Here is a 16,657-nt window from a genome sequence, read left to right as displayed (position 1 = left end):
CCAGCATCAAGATTTTTTTCACTATGCTCTTGGTAGAGCCCTGATATGTTATAAAACAGGTAAAAGCAAACGGTAGTGCTTCAGGCAGTGTAAGTCATGTTTCCTTATAAAAATCCGGAAGCCCTTTTGAGAAGACCAAAGGCTCTGTGAAACCAGGGTGAATCCACAGGTGTAGCACAAAACCTGGTTTTCAGCAAATTTAATGAAGGCTGCACCTACAACTTTGGGGTTCCATCTGCCTTCCAGTGCACGGCATTGTTATTTATGCTAGATAAAAATAAAATGAATGTGATATTCTGCCTACTGAACAGGTTTAGGGCGTGCCTGCCATGTGTCAGGCACGGTTCTAGGTGGGGAATACGTCGGTGAACAGATAGACAAAGGTCTCTGCTGTTGTGGGGTTTGCCATCAGTCCGGGGAGATGGGACAATAAACTGCATAAGGGAGTTACACAGTGTACTTGAAAGTGGTGAGTGCTATATAATAAACAGGAAAAAGGGAATGGAGCACAGTAAAGGGGAGTTGAAGGGGTGCAATTTAATTTTATGAAGATTTTTATTTTTACATGGGAAGGGACGGAGAAAAAGAGGGACAGAAACATGGGTTGTGGTCTCGTGTACCCCCCCTACTAATAATGTTGGCCCAGCCTGCAACCCAGAAATGTGCCCTGACTGGGAATCGAACCAGCAACCCCTTAGTCTGCAGGCCAGCAGTCACCCCACCCACTGAGCCACACCTGCCAGGGTGAGAAGGGGGTAGTTTTAAGCAGCCTTGTTGAAAAGGCAGTAGTATTTGGGCCCAGGCTTCACGGAAGTGGCAGGGATCGTGGGTTCCTGACAGAGGCCTGGGCCAGGTGTGCGTCCGCCGTGTCTGAGACGGCAGCAAGCCCGCGTCTGGGCGTCTGCTCAGTGGCGGGTTTCCGTAGACACACGGGCCTGTCGGATTTGGTGCAACTGAAGAAATGTGTTAATGCCCCTTTGTATGCCCCTTCGTATGTCCTTGGGGAGGAGGCGGTGGGTCCCCGGCAGGGGCCAGTGCGGGGACCGCCACTTTGGTTCTCACGCCTCTTTCCCCATCTCTGCTCCGTACCCCGCAGCGCCTCCCGGTCCAGAGTGGGTCCAGCAGGAGCTCGGCCGCACCGCGCCCTGGACCCCGGTGGTCACCGAGCGCTGGTTTCCCTGCTCCAACCTGAGCCGCCAGTTCCAGCTTGACGGAGTCGTTTTGGTAAAGCCTGTTCTGCTTCTCTGGGTGTTGACAACTGAGGCCAGAGCTGGTGTGTGTGTGTGTGTGTGTGTGTGTGTGTGTGTGTATGCGTGTGCACACTTTAACAGACCACATTTCATGAGTGTAGTTCAATAATATGAAAAATGAATTACATAACTGTGGTTCCAGGTGGGTACTGGACTTATGACTCCGGAAACTATATAAGTGTCCACCCACTACGCCGCACTCGTGAGACGGACATAAAATAATACTGAATGTCAACTGTAATTAAAAAAAAAATTCTGAAGAAGCAAATTTACAAACCAGTAGGATCGTGTTCACCAGAAGATGGACAGGAAGTTGGGTCGGTAAGGACGCACAGGCAGCGCGCGATCGACGGAAGGGAACAGAAGGACGAAAGGACGAGGAGATAAACGGACAGCTGGTCATATGTCACATAGACGGAGAGGCAGGTGCATCAGAGGGACCCAGGCCGATGGGGAGACAGGGAAGGCGGGGTGCAGAGGTGTGTGCACAGGGAGCTGGAAGAACAGACGGATGGACGGGGGCGGGGAGGCTGAATGAGGAAGGGGGGACTTCCTTTCAATAGCGCCCGCCCCCCGCTCCCCACTCCGTGACCTCCCAGGTGGGCTGTAGGTCCCTCCGGTAAGTACGCGCGCGCCCCGCCCACACCTGCGCCGACCCCACCCACTCACCGGCCAGACCACGCCCACTCGCCCGGTGGTCCAACGCCCGGGGGCGGGGCCTTAACCAGCCCCGCCGGAAGTTCATGAGCTGGGTGCGGCTGCGCGAATGAGGACTGACGCTAGTGGGGGGAGATGCTCTGCTGGTGCCTAAACAGCTTCTCTGCGCGGCGCAGGCCCTTCTGGGTCTCAGTCCCGTCACAGTACGTCCCGGTCACACCTGAGGCACCCAGAGCGCCGGCCCTCGCAGGTGAGCCGCTGATTGTGCGGACACACCGCCCCCTAGTGGGAGCTGTGGTCTCCTGCACAGCGCGCGCCCTCGCTGGTGTTTTCACGCTGGTTTGGTTAACCTGTCTCTCGCCCAGAGAAGGCGGAGCTTTGCCTTACCTGCCACCAAAAACTGAAGGGGGAGAGGGCAGGCTTCTTTCTACACAACTGTTAATGGTTCCTTTCTGTAACGCCCCTACAGAAAGAACTCCATCAAATCTGAGAAGAAATACCAAACCCCTGTTGAAAGGCATTCTCCCAAGTCAGCCAGTACTCGAGAATGTAACAAGAAACTTAGGAATGAAGCTAAAGGGACGTGAAATCTAGATCTTAATTACGGACTACAGAGCACTGAATGTTAAATTTCCTGATTTTGATTCTGTGTATCTACACACATTTTCTGAACCATTGAAAATCAGAAAAAGAAAAATGGGTATATATAGAGCGAATATACTGTAAAGCACTTGGGGCAAAATGTAAAGAATTGGTAGATACAACATCCGGAAGCTCCTTTGTACTGTTCCTGCAACTTCTCTCCAACTTTGAAATTACAAAACATTTTTAGAATGTGGCATCTGACAGAACAGACCTCCATCAGCAGCCGGACCCACCAGGGTTCTGCCACTTCCTCGCAGAGACCAATCAGCACATAAGCATGGTGGGCGCACACACACCCAGGTCAGCACCAGCAGTAAAATGCAGACAGGTGTGCAAAACGCAAGTGAACAGCTCCTTCCCTCACTACTCAACAAGAGGCACAGGCCCAGCCCAGCATTCTCCCCGCTCCCCGCACTTGCAGTTGACCCACAGCATCGGCAGGTCCTAAGCTCAGAGCCATCCACCAAGGGTCCAGCTGGCGAGCTCTTCCTTCCCCAAGAAAGAACCCCTTCCCCTTGTTCCATCGCACCCGACCCCACAAACGACACAGGCAAAGTTGTCGATGGTTTATTGATAATATTACAGTAGAAAGATTCAAACAGCTCCACGTGGTGTTTTGAAATTCATCCCGACTGTAGGCTGAGTGACCTGCAGGTTGGACAGACTGCCGAAGTCCTGGAACAACAAAGTGGGTTCAGTCGGCCACGCCAGGGACATCTGTGGTCGGAGCTGCAGGCCCACTCCCCCGGCTGTGCTGGGCGCCCACCAGCTTGGGGTCAAGTTGCTGGGATGCTAAGAAACCCAACAAAGGGCCTTCTCCTCCCCACCTCAGAATTAAAAACTCACAAGGTATCTACTGGAGATCTCAAGGGCCCTGCACTTCAACAGTCAGCTGTTAGACGGCTGTCCTGTGTACTGAGGGGTACTTAACAGCACTCCTGGCCTGTCAGTGTCTGCTAGGGTCCCCGAGCTGTGACAACCAAAACATGTCCCAGGGTGGGGGTATCTCTCCGAGAATCACCGCACCAGGGCACATGTGGAGCCGCTTCCTTTCCGGGACCAGCCTCGGGGAGGCCGGCTCACAATTGGCAGGTGCTGGGCCAGCAGCATGTGAGGGATGCACCCATGTGTGTGAGGTCAGAGGACAGGCCGGGCCCTACCTTTACACAAGCTCAGTCTGACTGGGTCAAAGAACTCAGAGGCCCACCAAATACCTGAAACAACTTCCCATTTTATCCTCCATAACCAATCTTTACAGCTGAAACTAGAAGGCTGCCTTCATAGGACGCTCTAAGTGTACTGGAAATGCCTTTCTGAAGCTAGGTTGTAGGGACATGGAGTTCATTCTATCTGATGTCCTTCTGAATGTCTTAGGCAGTTCATGAGGATAAAAAACAAAACGTGAAGTTGCTCTAAATCATCAACTGCCTAACTGGACTCTGAAGTCCGTGCTGGGTTCACCACACTTGCGAAACTGTGAAGAGAAGCCACAGAATAGACACACATGGCCCTGTTCTTGGGACACTGACACTGAGTGGTGCCTGGTAGCAAGTGCCTGGCGATGACACCATGGCTCATGTGGGTGGTCAGCACACAGACAAAGAGGGAATGAAGTCCCCAAGGGAAAGCTCAGAGAATGGAAAAGAGGAGCAGGGCTGCGACCACGGGGGCAAATGTGAGGACCCAGCCACAGAACTGAGGGTGAGAGAACTGTGCATGGAAAACACTAAGAACACCCAGTATTACTACAGGCGGGAGAAAGCCACTGGGAAGTCCTACTCGGGGCCTCACTTACGAGGAGCTTCAGCATCTCCTTGGTGTCAGGGTCAACCTCAATGATCTCCTGATCCAGGGCTGAGACCTAGAAGGAACAGGAAGGCCGCAAACATCCATCCATGAGCTGTCTCCCACCTTCCCGCCCCTTCCTTCCCCAGCATTCTCAAATGAAAAGAGAGGGGGTGCTCATAAAGGAGCCAGGATAGATCCCACAAGGGAAGCAGTCGGCTTATGGACCACAGGCCCCAAAGTGTGGTCCCCAAGGACCGGTTCTTCTCCATTTACCCTCGCTATCATTTTACTGGTATTCAAAAAACCAAAGACCATGTTACAATTCAGGAACACTTGGGGCGACGCAAAATAATCAAACCAGAAGACATGACAAGATAAGGGCATATGGATCAAGGACCCCCTTCTTCAACTCAGCTGCGGTGCCTTTTGAAACCAGGCACCTGGCAGGGACCCTTTCCTGGGAGGGGGCGGAGACCCAGACAGCTCACCTCGGGAACGTAATTATCCCTCCGCTCTCTCTCCTCCTCCTGCAGCTTGATGGAGATGCCTCTCACGGGACCTCTCTGAATCCGCTTCATCAGATGCGTAACATAGCTGCAGAGTTCAAACGCCCAAGAATACCACTGAGAACAGGTGCAAGGGCACAAGACATCCAGGCAGACAAGCGGCAGTTTTAGTTTTTCCCACAGTGAGAAGGGAGAGGATTCGCCATCCCAAGGAGCCGAGACTCTGGACCACACACTGCTCCGCTGCCTAAACATGCCTATCACAACCGCCATCCCAATTCTGTCAAAGCCATTAGATTCTTAATGGTAATAGAAGAGTCCAATAAGAATAATGCGAGCCCTGACTGGTGTAGCTCAGTGGATTGAGCGCGGGCCTGCGAACCATGCCATCGCGGTTCGATTCCCAGTCAGGGCACCAGTCAGGGCATATGCCTGGGTTGCAGGCCAGTTCCCAGCAGGGGAACGAGAGACCACCATACATTGATATTTCTCTCTCTTCCCTTCCCTTTCCCTCTCAAGGTAAATAAATAAAGTCTTGAAAAAAAATAATGCATATACGTATATGCAGAGTCTTCCGGACGTCTGAGCGTGGCCCAGCTGTCACAGCCAGAGGTGACAGTCCCAACAAGAAACCTTGCAAAACCCCAGGGCCACTGGGGAGGCTTGCGCTCGCGAAACCCTTTGAGCTAAGACCCCGCTCGGCTCCAGCCCCACTTCGGGAACGGCAGACCCAGGGCAGCTCCCGGGCTTCGGCGGCACACCCCACTCACCCCGCTATCTTGTTTCGGAGCTTCTTGCTGGGGATAATGGCGATTTCCTCGCACACGCGCTTGTTGGTGTGGAAGTCATTGCCCAGGCGCGTGTAGTACTTCTCGATGATGACCCGGGCCGCCTTCTTCACGGTCTTGGTGCGAACGCGGCCCTGCGGGTGGAGAAGACAGGGTCATTGCCAGCCAGGACACCCCTCCTGGGGAGAGCGCGGCATCACGTCCCGGACCACATCAGGGTCTGCGGGCTGGGGCTGAGCCCGGGAGAGGAGAGGAAAGAAAAGAGCCGGCCGGGCGGTGCTGGAGCACGGGGATCAACGCGGGAGCCAGTGGCCCATAGAGTCTCTGGCCTGACAGGGCCCGGTGCCCCTCCTTGCGGGCTGCAGGCAGCGAAAAGAGGCAGATGGAAGTTGATTGCGAGAAACAACAGCTCCAGGCCAAGGAACCTACCATCTTGATGGGTCCCTGGTGAAAGAGGAAACAGGAAGTACAAGAGAGGCCTATAAAGCGCAGGCTAGAAAGCCGCTTCCGCCTTGGCCTAGACCTGCGGAGCCTACCCGGGCGCGAGGCAGCGACCCCTAGTGGGGCGGGGCGAAAGCGCAAGCAGTCAGCCACCGCGGGTGGGCGGGGCTCCCGTCTTACAGGCCCCGCCCCCTAGCGTATCCCTGCGCTTTCTCAAGCCCCTGGGTTCTGTGACCAGAGAGCCTCCTGCTGTATGTGTCCAGGCCAAAAGGGGTGCATCTCTTCCTCATATACCAGGGCGAGGGAGGGAGACTGAGTCAGTCCTTGGAAAGGCCACTTGGTGGCATGGAGAGGTGAGGAGGTAGGAGATGTCCCCCCCCCCAGTCTGCAGAGATTTGTCCTGTTAGGTTGGTGGAACCCAAGTATAATTGGGAGAGGCTTATCTCATTTCTCCCCAGCCCACAGGAGGGACTTTCTGTCCAATTTCTAAAGCATCACCATCCTTTTACGTCTGCATCTCTTATACTGTTTTCTGCGGTGTATAATGCACTCCGGTGTATAATGCACACCCACCTTTTTGGCCCAAACTTTCAGGAAAAAAAGTTTTCACTTTTATTTAATTCAATTTTTATTTGTGTTTAAGAACTTGTGTTTTTATTATAAAGGAATTTTAGCAATTTTGAACGGTACAAGAAATTTTATGTAACAATTACAAAATACAAGAGCAGATACAAGGCATTTCACGTACTACTCATATGTAAATAGCGCACCCTTTTTTACCCTAAAAAACTTGGGCAAAAATGTGTGCATTATCCATGGCCAAATACAGCACTTGTCACGGTGACTTCGTTTTCTCATCCGGCTGAGCTCCATGACAGCAAGGGCTACTTGATTAAGCTACTCACCTGAACAGTGTGCCCAGTACAAGGCATGCTTTCAAACCAAGGGCCGTTCACTTGCAACACTCCCAACCATTGAGGCACCTTCTGCCTTCAGGCTGTTCCTGTCATGCACCCATCCTAAAATGAGGCCCTCTACACCCACCAGCCCTGGCCACCTTTGGGGGCCTCAGTTTCTGGAGTATCCTGTCCCCTCCCCCCTACTCTTCTAGTCCCAGGCCCTCCCCCAACTGAAGGGAAGGCTGGGCTGGCCAGGTTGGGTGAGTTAAGGGGCAGAGGGCTAAGCCACATCCTTCAATGTCCCTACTCGTCAGCTCAGTCCCGTCATTCTGGACTAATGGGAAATGAAGGCTGAGGGACAGGAAGCCCCTCTTCTGAGGGACAGGGAAGCCCCTATACAGCATAGGGGAGCAAGAAGAGACCAAAAGGGAGGGTAGGCATTCCTTTGGTAACACTGCAGCCACTTGAGTTACCAGCAAAGGTCAAACCAAGCTGCCGCCAGGCCCCCAATGAAAGGTGAGGTCTCTCCTTGGTGAGGGACCCCTGATCCCCGGCCCTCCAACCCTGAGTGAGTTGCTGCACTTGTCACAGAAAGGCCCTTCAGCATGGAGAGTCCTGGGCACCTCAGCCTAAAACGCACTCTTCCGAAGGATCAGTCTGTCAGACTGGCCGGCTCACAACCCACCTGACAAAACCAGTGGCCCTCTCACCAATCTAGGGAGCCTGAGAGGGCGAGGGCTGGTGACAGGGCTCTCTGGAGAGTAGTGAAAGTACCACGAACGACTCCCTCCCTCGAGGAAGAGAACTGGGTCGGCCCGGTGAGCCTGTGAGGACAGGAAGCCTGTGGACATGGGGAAGAGGCCCGAAGCTCACAGGAAAAACCAGTCAAGCGGCTTGTGCTGATGCCGGAGCAGCTGGGCCCCAGTGCCACCAAGCTGGGTCTGGGACTGAGGAGGAGGAGCCCCCAAAAAGCCTATGTGAGGGCTTTTTATACTTGGACTAGTGGTACCCACCTGCCAGAGAGGCATCTCCACGGTGCACTTGACCATGGAAGTGACCAAGAAGTACCTACAGGGACAAGTCTCCCACAGGGTCCCACCACCCACCTGGGCTGGAATCTCATCACAGGAAATCCAAGGAAATGTGAGTTTTTACTCTGGAGTCTTACTTACGACCCCACTGCTCCCCAGGGCCCACCCTCAGACACAGAGACAAGAAGAGAACTCTGCTGCAACGTGTTTATTATGTGCCAAAAAAAAAAAAAAAAAACCAAACAAACAAAAACTACACCACAGCTTACTCCACACATCTGCAGGAGAGTGCAGTCTTGCCTGCATATACTACAATGAGGTAGAGACTTCACACACAGCTTCACAAAACCCACAGAGTAGCTGGGATATGCAACGGTGCAACGTCAGCTCAGCGGGGAGGGGGGTTATGACACTGGTTCTTTGGCACACAGCTTCCCAAAGAGGGGCAAGTAGATTTAAAAAACAAAACAAACAAACAAAAAAAAAGGAAAAATAAAAGTCAAGTTTTCAAATTCCAGTAGCATTTCCGTCCACTGCAACTGTTGCTCCATAGAATTCTCAAATCGAAGAAACCAGGGAAGAGTTCTCGTCCCCTCTGAGAGAAAGGGCTCCTGTGAGCCTCCGTCTGCCCCACCGAAAAGCAGCCCTTTTTTAGCTCAGTTACAAAAGAAAGAAGTCCTGTGACTTTGTGATTAAAAACTTCTATCAACCCTCCCCCCCCAAATAAGTGCAACTTAAGGTGCAATAAACCATTTAAACTTATATATAGCAGCTGCTCTAACACCATTTACCTGGTCCAGTATGCAACTCAAAAACATTTTTTTCTTGGTTGCAAATTTTTTTCCTTCATTCGCAACTGTGAGAAACAGTGACCAGCAGTCCCCCAGACACAAATTTGCTATAATGTTAAAAGCTGCCAGGAAAAGAAGAAGAAAAAAAAAAAAACCTCTTGTTCCAAATGACTTAAAAACTATCTTAAGGAGTGTAAAAAGGAACCGGTAAAAACCCTCGAGCATAAAATATGAAATATGATTTTGGTTTAAATGAAGAGCAAAGTCTCCTTGTTGTTTACAGTAAAAAACACCAGCTGAACACTCAGTTTATGCCGTTCAGGTGGGGGTTAAATAAATGGAAAGGCACTGTATGGCAACTGCGAGAATGAAACCAGCGAGACCTGCGCATCACCACCATCAGTATTGCAAGGAATGTAAAAAAAGCGCTTTTAATAAATAAACCTAGATGTAGGCATCGTGTCAGTACCTTCCGGACACGTAGTTCTTTTTTGCTTTTCATCGGCAAAATGAGGAACTAAAAATCTGGGAAAACTACAGAGTCGCTTGGAGGGCGAGCCAGAGGGTCCTTGCCCTGCCCCAGCCCCTGAAAACAAACCCGACAAAACTCATTGTGCATTAATTAGTGCAGAAACAAAGACAGACTCAGCAAGTGCAAAGGTGACTACGGTCTTCCCTTGTCCCCGGGAAGCCAGCTCCCTGGTCACCGGTGGCCAGGTGGTGCAGGTTGCTGCCTGACCTGCCAGCTGCGGGCGCTCGGGCACCACAGGCCACCGCACGAGGCCGGCTCCTAGCTGGAATCTCGGCTCTTCTGGTTCCGCATCAGGGGGCTGTGGTGGCGCAGGCCCTCGGTGCTGTGCCGCCAGTGCCAGCAGCTCCGGCAGAAGTACTTGAAGCACACCTGGCGTGGGGAGGAAGAGGGGGACAGGGCTTTCCTGTGTCAGCATGGCCAGCTCCGCCCGTCAGAGAGAGGGGCTTCCGGTGGCCTCCGTGGGGCTAGAACAGAGGGGCTCCCGGATCCCTCTCACCCCAGCGCAGGCCTGACCGACCCACAACCCTGCGGTCCGTGTTCCCACGGGTGCTGACTTCATCACACATGCTGGGCTCCCTTGGACTGCGTGCAGAGCCTGTGCCGCTCCCCTTGCCCCCTCTAGCCCCTGCCCTTCCCTCACCGACAGCGGCTGCACTGCAGGCTGCCCCTGTGCAAGGACGTCAGAGCCTAATGCAGACGACGTGCCTTCTGCTTCACCTTAACTGAGGACAGGCGACGGTACGCCTCTCAGTCCCTGGCCCACTTTATGCTCTGGGCTGTGTGACCTCTGGCAAGCCCCTGACCTCTGAGCAATCACCTGAAAACAGGGCATCGTCTGTGAAAGATCTGACGCCCAAAGCCTGTCATGGAGGCGGATCAGAGATGCTCGTCCCCAGGCTTGACCCAGCAACCCAAACACACTGCACACCCTCACTTTGCAGCCTCAGTTTACCCACTGACTACCCGGAGTCTGCAAACTGGGCGACAGCCAGCACCACTGCGAAAGCCAGGCGTGGATGGACCACCGAGCCCCACGCTGCCCTGTCAGACCAGCAACACTGGCGCAACCTGGAACCTTGTCAGGAAAACGGGGTCTCAGGCCCCACTCCAAACCCACGGGGACACAAGCTGCACTGAAACAAGATCCTTGAGTGGTGTGTATGCACATCATAGCACGGGGAGCGTTTCTGCTGAACGCCCCCCGCCCCTGCCCCAGCCCGGATCTGTGCAGCATCGCCCAGAAACATTAGACCAAAAGCTGCCCATGCTGCTTCCAGCCTGTTTACCACAACTCGGGGTACAAAGCCCTGGTTGGGGAATCAAAACAGGCCGAGAGGTTCAGAAGTAAAGAAGGGGGTCCCTGAGTGGGGGAAATCAGCATGGAAGGTGTCGGAATTTGAACAACACTGCTTGGCCCACGGGTACTGCTGACCACACCCACCCAGGCCCGTCACCCTCTAAAGCCAATGATGGGTCAGCAATTGCACGGCACTGCCTGCCAACATCCTGCACGAGGGGAGGCCCAAGTATCAGGACGACTCAGCGAGTGTTCCCGAGAGCTGAAGGTTAGAGGCTACTGAAGTGTGCCCCTGACCTGGCCACCAGCACTTCCTCTTCCTGTGCTGAGCTGACCACCCGGGACCTGAGAAGGCCAACACTCTGTGTGGCGAATGTGGCGTGACCATTTTTATTGAAGGGTGGGGAGGGGTTCCTGGACACCTCAAATGTCTAGGGGGACTCACCTGATCTCGGCAGAAGAAAGGGCCAGGCTGAGAGCTGCAGATGTGACAGAGAGAATCTTCCAGGTAGGGGTCGATCTGAACCTGCACAAAGCAAAACAGGAGAAGGAAGTGGCTCTCCTCACCGGGAGGCCAGTGGGCCGTGGGGGAAGGCGTACTGCTGGGCCCTCTGTGGGGCACAGGGCGCTTCCTGAGTTAAAGAAGCCTGGAAAGAACGACGGGCGGAGAGGACAGATGAACACACCACAGAGGGCCCGGCTGGCGGCCTCTGCAGCTGGATGACCGCATGCATTCGTTCCTGCTTGGGCCTCCCGGCACACGGACCCCACACACTTCCACCCAGTGACAGGTGCGTGTTCGGAGGACACAGACCAGGGGAAGGACGTCAGGCTACCTTGCAGTGCCCGTTCAATACCACAGCCAGGGAAGGCGGAGAGGGCCCAGCAGTGCCAGCCCCGATTTCTGGAGGAACAGACACCAGGCTCACCCTACTCCCTGACCTGACCCCTGTGGGTCCCCTGGTGCTTGGTTTCCTGCCTGGGGCAAACCCCTGTCTCAGGACTGCCCAGGGTAGTAACGGGGGGCCCGGGAGAAGCAGAGACCTGCCCTCACCTTCTTGGTGAACTTGGTGGTTTTGATCTCCACAAAAGCAGCGCTCACGGCTTTCAAGTAACTGCGCTGGTTATTGAAAGTCACACGACCCGACCCTGGAGTAGGAACAACAGAACAAGTGTGCCTTTGGGACTCCCCTGCAACGCCCCTTGTCGGCACGCAGGAAACTGTTTCCACACTAGTGAAATCCCTCAGACATATAACGGGGGCAACTTACGCAATTTCAAGTTTTCTTGGAGCCATGTTTAAGTAAGCAAACAAGTGGTGGAATTAAATTTTAATAATGTATTTTATTTAACCCCACATATCCCAAATCTTACCATTTCAATATGTGGCACTGGCTACATTTCAAGTGCTCAGTAGCCATACGCGGCTGACGGCTACCATGTTACAGACCATGACGCCATGAACCCAGCAGAATGTGGGGGGTGGGGGAGAGTCCTCTGGGGTGGGCAGACGTACAGGTAAGATGAAAAGACTCAGAGTGGAAACCAAGATTCGGAGAGGACCTCTCTCTGAAGGTGGCCTGGCAGCCACACCCTCCTCCGAGGTCCTCTGAGACCTGGCAGGGAGCCGGGCGCGCCCAGTGCACAGGGAGCCCCCCACCTTCCCAGTCTGCAGTGCCGCCCCCATGAGTACACGGCTCCTCCCAGCTCCTAGACCAGACCCGGAGGGAGCGGGCAGACGGGTGTCTGGAAGGGTGGGGGAAGGGCAATGAGAAGGTTCGGGCTCTGCCCCGCCTCAGACCGCTGCCCCCGCCCTACACTGGGGTGTAGTCCCCTGACTCTACAGCTGACGGCTGCACCACTGCCTGCGTCACCCAGGGCTCTCCTTCAGCCTGACCCTACACAAAGGACACCCCTCGAGAACTCTTAATAGAAGCAGCCAGGCAAATTCAGAAAAGTCCGAGCTGAATAACGACACACGACCTGTTGTCTGTCCCGGACGGTTTGGCTCTGAGCGTCCCACCCAAGTTCCTGTCTCGTTTTCACCTGCTAGGTCTCCTACCTCTGTGTGTCCTCCCTGTCAGGGGAGGCGGGGGAGGGTGGGTGCAGAGGGGTCGATACGGTGGCTTACCTAGAAAGAGACGCTGAGCTGTGGGTGCACGTCCGTCTGCAGACCTGGGTCCGCCTCCCCCTCCGCCCCCGTGGGGACGTACCACAACCCTGGGCTACCTCCCAGGGGCCACCGAGCCTCCCCACACAGAAGTGGGACACTCACCAATGGGATACTTGTGCTTATCTGTGTCAATCCCGGCGTAAACCACTCCCCCAAACAGGTCGTTCAGGATGGCCGCCAGGGCCTCGGCGTTGAGCATCCCGTGCAGAGCACCCACAAACACCGTCCTGCTGGGGTCGAGTCTCTGAGACGGGCTCCGGACAAAGTTGCTGTCAGCCAAGACCCAGGGGATCACTTGTACCTGCAAACCACCCAGAGGTGTGTCACCTGGCGGGTGCGCAGACAGAGGCTCCTGCAGGTGTGGAGCGGTGCTATGGAGGCCCGGGTGACAGGTGAGGAGGGCCTGTTGCCCCAGCACACCAGCCACCCTCACCACTGCCCAGAGGGAGTGACTTGCACTGAGTCCGTGTGTCTGGGTGTGGACAGTGAGTGGTCCAACAGCAGCCCCTCCCCCTGGAGAGCAGGTAGGACAGCTCCAAACCATCCCACCCAGGATCCCAGCACCACGTCAGAACTTTCAACTGTGTGGTGCCAATGAAGCACCCGCGACCCCGAGAAACAGGGCACAGCACAGAGTCCCCGGGACGGAAAGGACTGCCCGGGAAACTGAAGGATAGGAGCTGGAAGATAGAGGGAGGATGCTGAAGGGATCTGTCTGAGATGGTCACTGGCACCAGGCCTCAGGGGCGGTGGCAATGACTGGAGGCAGGCAGCCGGCCACGGAGGCTCCCGGAGCTGTGTGACCCTGGGCAGGCGCTGACCAGCCCTCTGCCTCCGAATCCGGAGCCTAGAACACAGTCTGGCAGAGCGGGCAGGCGGGGCCCCAGTGAAGTGCACCAACGGATAACCAGTGTTTTAGAGGACTGACGTGTAAAGGTCTAAAAAGAAGAAATGTCTCAAAGCAGAAAATGATAAAGTAATTCTTCGTTTCTTCCTAAACAAAGAAACCAGCAAGAAGAAACAATCATTCAGAGGAAAGGAGAGGAAGATGGCAGAGGCCAGGGTGCTGGGTACGGAACAGCCAGGACCGAAGGCTCACCCTGGGCCTTGGAGGTGGGGTGTGGGGCAGCCTAGAAGAATCAGGACTGACACATTCTGGGCCCAGAAGACCCTGGGGTGAGAGAGCCTGGCAGAAGTGACCACAAAAGCCAACTTCACCAGGAGATGAAAAAGCTCATTTTGCTCTTCCCACTCCCACGGGAAGTACCACCCCTGTGGTCCATGCCCCAAGGGTCACCAGGCTTTGCAAGCTTTCTCTCACACTAAACAGAAGAGGGTGAACCTGGCCTGTTACTGCGACAAAATGTGAACGAACACCAGGAAACACCCAGGTAGGAAAGAACCAGCTCTGTCACATGGATTATTTAATTCTGATGTGACCATCTCAATAAAATAGACATTTTACCCCTGCCCCTGACTCTACAGATTTCTTAAACAATTTTATTTATTTTGAGAGAGAGGGGAAGCGATGGAGAAAGAGGGAGAGAAACATCAGTGTGTGGTTGCCTCTCATGCGCCCCCTACTGGGGACCTGGTTTGTAACCCAGGCATGTGCTCTGACCGGGAATCGAACCAGCGACCCTTTGGTTCACAGCCTGTGCTCAATCCACTGAGCTATACTGGCCAGCCAGGGCATCGACAGATTTTAACAGACTTTATTTTCGAGAGTGGTTTCAGGTTCACAGCAAAATGGAGCTAATGTGCCTCCCACGCCTTCTCCATACAGGCCGCTTCCCGCACCAGAGGTGCCTTTGTTACAACCGGCGAGCCTCCACAGCCACGTCACTATGCACCCAGGGTGGTGTGGCATGTTCCACGGGTTCTGACTCACGTGTTCACTGTTGTAGTGTCACACCTACCCACCATCCCTTCCCCATGAACCCTGGGAACAGTTTTCATCTTTTTACTAAAACATGCCTCCGACTTCCCTGTTTCTAGATAAGGAAATGAGGTTTCAGCGATGTCAGGTGTCTAGTCTGATGTCACGCAAGTGACGTGCTCTGGAACCAGAACTGCGAAGGAAGACCAGTTCCTAACTGAACCGAACGACTTCCGTTAAGGGATGTGGGTCCTCACAACCTGAGGGCGTCTGGAGCTCAGGGCCCAGTGACGTCCTTTAAAACCCGCTGCTCCAGCACTGTCCCCTGGAGCCCGTGGGCAGTGTGGCGGAAGAGGAGGCCCTCTAGCTCCACCCAGACCGATCCAGTACGTCTGAGAAGGAGCCCAAGAACGTGCGGTGAGGTCCCAGGTGGGGAAGGTAGGCTGGAGACCCAGGGTGCGAGGGGCCCACAGGCCGCCAGCAGGAGAGGCGGGAGGAACAAGACTGCACACGGAGAGAACCACAGAGCTAGCGAAGCCTGACTGGGAGGGGCAGCAACCACAGGGGGAGGAGGGTACAGAGCCTGCCCCCCCCAGACGGGAAGTTGGCTGTGAGAAAGCGGCTTCCTCGGGCGGGAGCGCACACACCATTACGACCCAAAGAGCGCTTGTTTTCTGTTAGGAGCGGCCCTCTTGCCTCCGCAGCAACACGCACCTGCAGCCGGCGAGCACGCCCACCCCCAGGAGGCCCGAGGCCTCACAGGTCAGCTGCCCCCGCCCAGAGAGGACCTGGGGCTGACTCACCTCCTTGCAGCGCATCCTCCGGCTGGCCATCTTGAAATAGTATTCGCTCAGGCCGTCCGGGCTCAGCGGGTCATGAGAGCAGGCCTGCAGCAGAGCCCGGACGGACTTCTCCTGCTCGAAGACCAGGTACACGTACCCTGTTCCCAACAAAAGGAGAAACGGCATTGAAACCCCTCGGGTGGCTCCTCCTCAGCCTTAGTTCTGTGGCTGGGAGGGTCTCCTAAGAGAACCGACCTCGTGTGTAAGACAGGGTCCTGCCCGACTCCTGAGGAGTGTTGCTGAACGGAGCCCCTGCTCTGCCCACTGCCCAGGCCAGGGGAGGGAGGCCGTCCGTCCGTCTCCCAGCCAGGCAGGGAAGGGACTGGCAGGACACAGACCCGTCAGAGCACGTGGCTGTCCACGAGGCACGCCGTGTGGGTCAGGTAAGCCAGGCTTCCTGCCCGAAGGGAGGGCAGGTCTGTGGGCCACCTGGGGGGTGCGGGGAGCTCTGCTCTAAAAGCCTAGTTAGACCACTGGTCCGGTTCCTCAGCACATTCCTGGTGGAGACGGTGCAGGGTGAAAATAGCACCCGCTCCTTTCTACAGGGAAGGGACCTCATTTCCGACCACTGAGGAGTCAGACGCTCAGTCCGTGTCCCTGCCAACCCCAAAGGGACCTCCAAACTAGGTCGGGGGACGGCGCAACTGGGCAGGACAGGCAGGCGAAGAAAAGCTTTCCAAGTGCCTCGTTTCGAGAGGAAAAAAGCCACTGGGTCTGGGTTTGCAGGGGGGAGTACACGAGGAAGTTTCACGCAGGGGTGTCTCGGGAGCTCCAACTGCAGGTAAGTTTGGGACGGACAGACTGTTAGTTCGGAAGAGACAGAGGGATGTGCCGGTGGGAGGGCAGGGACCGAGATCTGTGCGCGCCGAGTGCCTAAACCACGGTCTGGCATGCAGCGGTGACACCTCCGTGCAGTCAGGTGCTAGGGGGAAGCAAAAAGCGCCTACCATGTCTGCATTACCTTTAGGCACATTACCTTTGGGAGGGCACCGCGGGTGCTTGCCATCCTTACCAGGCCACTCCACACTCAAAGAGCCGAAGACACGGAAGGTGTTAATCAATCCAGCTGCAGAGAGATGGACAAGAATGGTGGACGCTGCAGCACGTCCGCACCGGGACAGCCCAGCGGCCCGGAGTC

General features: G+C 55.1%; 2 protein-coding genes across 4 annotated transcripts in view; both read right to left on the bottom strand.

The window, feature by feature from the left end:
* Positions 1-3,105: 3,105 nt before the first annotated feature.
* Positions 3,106-6,133, bottom strand: RPS17 (ribosomal protein S17). Its single transcript, XM_037153616.2, has 5 exons — positions 6,064-6,133; positions 5,617-5,768; positions 4,829-4,934; positions 4,348-4,413; positions 3,106-3,227 (listed from the first exon to the last, which is right to left on the bottom strand). Exons 1-5 carry the CDS (start codon positions 6,064-6,066, stop codon positions 3,147-3,149), a joined length of 408 nt encoding a protein of 135 aa, XP_037009511.1. The 5' UTR covers positions 6,067-6,133; the 3' UTR covers positions 3,106-3,146.
* Positions 6,134-8,236: 2,103 nt separating this feature from the next.
* The window catches only part of CPEB1 (cytoplasmic polyadenylation element binding protein 1), a 50,342-nt gene continuing 41,921 nt past the window's right edge, over positions 8,237-16,657 (bottom strand). For 2 of the 3 annotated variants that reach the window (XM_037153612.2, XM_037153614.2), the window contains exons 7-12: positions 16,481-16,585; positions 15,481-15,617; positions 12,901-13,099; positions 11,680-11,774; positions 11,071-11,151; positions 8,237-9,697 (exon numbers count right to left, since the gene is read on the bottom strand). In XM_037153612.2, the coding sequence (XP_037009507.1) occupies positions 9,587-9,697; positions 11,071-11,151; positions 11,680-11,774; positions 12,901-13,099; positions 15,481-15,617; positions 16,481-16,585 (728 nt within the window). In that variant the 3' untranslated portion in view covers positions 8,237-9,586. The remainder of the gene's footprint in view (positions 9,698-11,070; positions 11,152-11,679; positions 11,775-12,900; positions 13,100-15,480; positions 15,618-16,480; positions 16,586-16,657) is intronic. The other variant, XM_037153613.2, reaches the window with a different exon arrangement.

The sequence above is a fragment of the Artibeus jamaicensis genome, unplaced genomic scaffold, assembly GCF_021234435.1.
Source record: "Artibeus jamaicensis isolate MK-2021 breed Jamaican fruit bat unplaced genomic scaffold, CSHL_Jam_final scaffold_612, whole genome shotgun sequence".
Classification (NCBI taxonomy): domain Eukaryota; kingdom Metazoa; phylum Chordata; class Mammalia; order Chiroptera; family Phyllostomidae; genus Artibeus; species Artibeus jamaicensis.
The sequence above is the reverse complement of the archived record's forward strand: the minus strand, read 5'-3'. Positions and strand labels throughout refer to the sequence as shown.

What these genes read in the sequence shown, in the direction of transcription:
- RPS17 (XM_037153616.2), bottom strand. An exon ending in CTCCGAAACAAGATAGCGGG is followed by an intron (nt 4,935 to 5,616) that starts GTGAGTGGGGTG and finishes TGAACTCTGCAG; the next exon opens with CTATGTTACGCATCTGATGA. An exon ending in GGGATAATTACGTTCCCGAG is followed by an intron (nt 4,414 to 4,828) that starts GTGAGCTGTCTG and finishes TGTTCCTTCTAG; the next exon opens with GTCTCAGCCCTGGATCAGGA.